Here is a 6,000-nt window from a genome sequence, read left to right on the forward strand (position 1 = left end):
TAAATAAATGAACAGTTTAGAGAGAAACTATGCAACTCAAGGTGAAATATAATAGGACTAAAGTAGACACAGTTCAGCCAAGGTTTTCTGAATGAGATAAATGAGCTAGTTAAAAAGTGGATACTGGGACAATAATCTGATGAATATGTTGAACAAGTGTGAGCATTATCTGCATATAATAGAAGTTTATAATGGAATTAAAAATGGCTAAATCTGTTACAGAATAGTGGGTTTTCTTACTATAGAAAAGCCACTCTGGCAAATGTATAAGTGACTTTTTGGCACATAAAAATGTGAAATTTATGGGGAAATGGCCCAAATAACTTGTTCTATGAATAGGACCCTAAAGGATTATCTTAAACACTTCCATATAGTGCACATCATAGCATTAGAATGTAACAGTATATACAAAAATGGAAATATAAAAAAGGGGGGTTAAGAAACACTGAAAATCTCATTGAACAGCATGTAATGAATAGTTTATATAGTCTATTTCTCTAAAGTTTCTGTAAGAAAAGCTGAAAGCATACACGCAGTTTTAGGAAATCAGGCACCTGGCATCTCAGTTATGATAGAAAGATAAGCATATGCCTTAATCTCAGCAATTATTTTGTTGCTAAGACCTTGAATTAATTTTTTGATTTAAATATCACTAATATTATTCTGGAACTATGCTTGAGTTCAATGAACTTACTACTATTCTATTACAAATCCAGATGAAACCAATTTTCTGGTAAAATGATTCTTGTTCTTTTCATTAGAATGACACACATATTAAGTTGTGCTTCATTTGTACTCCCCACTATAGATGTTAGTGGTGTAATGTATCATGTGGCAAAATTACATTTGCAGACAACTTCACACAGTGTATATATACTGGCTGTCTCATGTGGTTAACAATAATACCTACTAATATGGAAAGAAGCTAGTTTAAACTCTTAATTTTCAAACTACAATTTTACTTCTAAAGTGAGAAGTATTCATTAGAGATAATGCTTTGGGGAAAATTATATCATTTAAAACAAAACTGGCCTAGTAGCCCCAGGTTTACATTAGGTGTAAGCTCCCATTTCAAGGCTAGGTCAGGTCTACTACTGGGTTTGGATTCAGTGACGCCAAATTCAAAGATCAACTGTCTTAACAGTGGAAATCTCATGAAATATATTTTTCTCAGGAGTTCTCCATTATCTGATCCACGATCTAGGAAAAACCATTCCTGAGAGATTCTGGCTGTATCTGAACTGAAATGGAAACTTGATCCCTTTCAGACATGCCCCAAAAGCAGAACTGTAAAGGCAGCTTCCTGTCTGGAAATTAACATTTGAATCATCATAAATTCAAACAGATTCACATACAAGACGCTTGCCACTTATCGTTTTAAAATAAGTCCTAAAGTTAAAAAACAGGCCCCAGTGACTTCAGAAAAACTCCCTGTGAGTTCAGAAAGGATACGGCAATCATCTTAATTTTCTCCATGCTGGAGCATAGAGTGCCTTCATTTCCATCAGAGTTTTACTGCATAATCCTTCAAATGAACAGTGTCCACAACTGCTCTCACATATCCCAAAAGCATGCAGACCTCTGCTTACAGCAGAAAATATACCCGAACTGATGTCCTCTTTCTCCTTTTTCTGTACACTGGAGGTTCTCTATCCTTTCGCTGGAGGAACAAGGTGTACTGCCTTGACTTGTTTGTACTGCTGCACAGGAGGTATTTTTTGCATGTGGCATTTTTAGTTAAGAGCTAAGGACATTGTACACAGAGCTGCTAGGCCTTTTCGTCTGAAAGGGCAAGTGACACGGTTTTTCTCCAGAATCTGATTTTTGCATGCGCTGGGCCTGATTCATTAATCACTTCCACTAGCTTCTGCCAGCAGAAACTTAGGCTGTGAGCCGCTTGTGGTGGAAAATCCATCCAGCGCTGAGAAGTGGAGTGTTAGAGCATTCAAGGTGCTAGCAAGCCTTGTTCTTGCGGAGGGCAGAAGCCAACTGGCACATAGGACAGTGTAGGTGTGGCAAACTGAAGAGTGGGAATGGCCAGCTCTCACAGGAGACACACTGAGTCAACATATTTACTGGGCACCTTCCAGTATCAGGCCTCCTAAGGAGAGCATGTCATACTTCACAGCTGCCTTCTGCTGGCAGAAATCTCAGGACTGGCAGTGACACAAGTATCACCTGCTCCTGCCTGGGTAACATTCAACCCAAGGGAACTGCAGGCCTCACCTTTTAAGGGGTATTTGTGTGATAATTGCTATCTTTCTCCCAGAGCCAGAAGCAGATTAATCAAATGCACTATAGTAAAATAAAAAGAAAATGCTTTTGCTTTACTTATCTCTTTTCTGGAATGGGACTATATGAACGTCACACGGTACTGTAGGGTAAGCCCTGCGAGGGGGTGACTGCTGACCACTAACCATCCTGGATTATCATGTTTGTACAGTCTGTTGATCAGTGGCACGGCAAAGTCCTGCATGAGCTGTGCACCTTGAGCAGGCTACAACATCTGGGGTGAAAGGCAGCAGCTGTGCAAACAGCACAAAGCATCACTACAAATCAGTTGAGCACAAGTCATGAAGCATGCTGTATGTGAATGGTTTTCATAAAAAGTGTCTGTAAAAATAAAATGGGATTACATCACAGTAACAGCAACTGTGTATTCCAATCTCCAGCTTTACATTCAGTCACAGAAATCATCTGTGCCAGGGTACCTAAAGATGCATGCTTTTGCACAGAGAAATATAAAGATCTGGGCTTAAGCAAACAGAGAAAATATAAGTAGCAATTATCCAATTTAAGACTTGAAAGGGATAGAGACAGTTAATGGCATTGGTCATGTGAAGTGTGCCACTGTACCATTAATGATCACAGATGATCAGCAGCTCAGTTTAATGCTTTGTCCAAAAGACAGCACACCCAGGAAACACACATGCTAGTTTGAAATGAGAATTGATTTGTTAATCCTCCAAAATGTGTGACTTTCCTAATAAATGATATAAAACACTCTGAATCACAATTGGCACTATAATTTCAAAAGCAAATGTCCATTTGGGAAGCCTAAATTCAAGACCTCATGGTGTCAAGCAGACTGAAATCTTTAAAACTGGTAATAATGATGGAAACAAAATTATACACCGTAAGGTTTTAAACAAGAAGCAGAATTTCTTAAACTTTAACACATTGTTTGAATAAGTAAAAGAAGCTGTAAAAGAGGCTTAAAGGCCAGACTCACATTACTACTGCAGGTTTTGTATCGAATATTTCGACCTTCACAGTTCCTGAAAAACAGAGTAAAAATTGTTACGCTGCATAACAGCAAAACACAACCCTGCCTGTTTTACAGAGTTATTCTCTTGAAAATTAGACTTTTATTGCTACTGCCCTACAATAATTTGTACTCAAAATACAAAATTTAAATGCAAAGGGCATCTGGGGACTCAATAGGTTACACTGCTGTGTCTCTTCAGCAAAAAACTTGTGGCTTTCCCTGTAAGCCAAATTTACTGCAACCCTTACCAAAAACACACATTTATTTTGTGAAAAAAAATATCAAAAGGCATCCCTAATCCTGATCTATGCTGACTTCAGCAAAGCTACTTCTAACCCATGCGATGTAACCCAGAAGAAAAGAGGATCAGAATATCTAAGCAATCCTTTAATCAAGCATAGGGCTAATGAGCATTAATTTTCCTTCCCCCTATTTTGTTTTGTAAAGAAATAACAGCCTCAAGCCTTTCCTTTCTCCCAAAAACTAATGCAATACTTTTGAAGAACAGCATGCAATTTTACTGACCCAAAGCCACAAGAGCAGAATTCACAGTTACAAATGAAATAATTCTCACGGACTGCATGCTTTTCTAAGGTGCCCAATGCATGTGAATCCGGAAATCCAGGCAATTCAGACCCTCAAAGTGTGTTGTTAGAAGGTGAAATAACAGGCATATAATAAAGTCACGATTATTTACTGTGGTCTCATAAATATGGGGGGGTGTGGGTTTCACACTTTTATAGGTACACGGTTTGCCAAGATTCTCAATAAATGACCACCACTTTTGCACAGGGCAAGATAGTCGTCTTCTTAAGAATGGCAAAATCAAGCCCTTGAAACAACTGAAAATATATTTCAAATGACTTGACAGGACACTATAATTAGTGATGTCTCTGAAATCAGGAGTAGCGTTTTGGAATAATCCCTTCGTAACAAAAAGACCCGCCTTACATTAAAGAGTGCATGAATGCATAAGCTGGTAACTTACAGCTCTTGGGCTAAATTTTCCACTTTTTGCATGAGAATTGATTGCAAATATTGAAAAAAAGTTTAATAAGTGTGAGGGATTGAAAAAATACCATTTGAAAAGGAAAAAAAAATAAATCAGTAGATGCCTGGAGCAAGAGTTGAAGCAGCTCAGATGAAGGTACAACTTTCCAAGCTCAAGATACTACATGCCTCAAATTTCCAGCCTCTTGCAAGAATAATTGCATCACAACGTGCAAGTTAAAGATGTTTATGATACATACAAATGTGAAAACTTTGTTTCACAATTGCGCATTTCCTGGACATTACAACAACAATAAAACACAGAAAAAAATTAAAGTACACATTTGTCAAGGTATGGAAAACACATGTTTTTCACGGGGAACACCTTAAAAATATTAATAAAACCACAGCGGAATTTATATTGCTACAATTTATTGAGCTCATTTCACAGTCCCTAACACACTGGTAGAATATCATGGCTTCTTGCTGGAAATATTACTTTTCTCAATGATCTTTGTGCATTTTGCAAGAAAAGAAACAGGCAGTGTTTTAATCAATCATCGTTAGCTGTGTATTTCATACAGTTTGCACTTAACCAGTGTAACATATTACAAGCCTTCTTTAAGAAAAATTGACTTCATGGGTGATATAGTACCTAAAAAAATCTCAACAAAATAAAAATTTAAACATAACCAGTGGTTTTTAAAATGTTTCAGAATAATTCAAGTAAAGCAAGCAATTATGGAGGCCAGCACAGATGCTTCTAAGCTGGTTGGGATCTCTTCTCGCCTGACTACAGGCATTACTCATACTTTCAGGATTGTAGCAACAAGTCCTACATAAGTCCAGCTTTACTACTGAGGTAAATTGTTTTCACCACATAGGCTGTTCTCTTCAAGCTACACTGAGGCTTATCCATGAAAACATATGGCCACCAGGACCACTGCTTAGAAAGAACTGGCAGAGGAAAAGTTTCCCAGCAGAAAGCAGCATTTGATACATCTATATGTGGAGTAAGTCACTTGTTTTTTACTACAGGGAAGGCATGGAGAAGCCTGTACTTCAACATTATTTCAGTTAATGTTCAAGTGCAGGCTCGTTTGCCTGTGGGTAACACCATTCACTTTATGTTACAGTGCCAGGGACTTCTCTCAATACCTGACCATACTAAATAAATCATTCTTGTTATTGCACAAACATATTGAATAATACACTAAAGTTCTATCAGAGTTGTAGGCTAAAATATTTATCTAATATATTATAGAAAATGTATCAGAAGCAGGATTTCACAGCTGTACACAGCACTTGGTTCCAGAAACAGAAGCAACAGTGCTTCTCCATAGACACCACCAGAGGACAGGGAAATATGGCAGAGCTGCAGAAGAATGACACCTCAGCATGTCACTTACCTGCCATTTAAGCATCTCCTCAGTGAGTAAGAGGCTCCCCCCCCACAGGTCCGTGAGCAATCACTCCAGGCCCCCCAGGCATCCCAGGAGCCTTCCTTATCTTCATCAGAACGGGTAATTCTGGAGGTCTGAAAAAAATGGAGGATGGAGAAGAGGAAAAAACACATATGACTTGATTTGGTCCAGGTTTTACTGCTTGGCATTAATAGTACTGAGTATATTACTTTGCTGCTTATTTACAATGTCTCAAATTTATTTACTATTTTACTACATAATAATTACATGGGAAAGGAAGCAGAATCTTTGAAGATACAGTGTATTTGATGTGTTGCC

The 6,000-nt window shown here is 38.0% G+C and overlaps 1 protein-coding gene across 1 annotated transcript in view; it reads right to left on the reverse strand.

Moving 5' to 3' along the window:
- ADAMTSL3 (ADAMTS-like 3) overlaps positions 1-5,795 on the reverse strand; it is a gene marked incomplete at its 5' end in the record, with an annotated part of 100,098 nt that extends 94,303 nt beyond the window's left edge. The window contains 2 exons of the mRNA XM_010073380.1: positions 3,233-3,278; positions 5,668-5,795. Coding sequence (XP_010071682.1) covers positions 3,233-3,278; positions 5,668-5,795 — 174 coding nt within the window. The remainder of the gene's footprint in view (positions 1-3,232; positions 3,279-5,667) is intronic.
- Positions 5,796-6,000: the final 205 nt, after the last annotated feature.

This window comes from Pterocles gutturalis, unplaced genomic scaffold (genome assembly GCF_000699245.1).
Source record: "Pterocles gutturalis isolate BGI_N339 unplaced genomic scaffold, ASM69924v1 scaffold13687, whole genome shotgun sequence".
NCBI lineage: Eukaryota > Metazoa > Chordata > Aves > Pterocliformes > Pteroclidae > Pterocles > Pterocles gutturalis.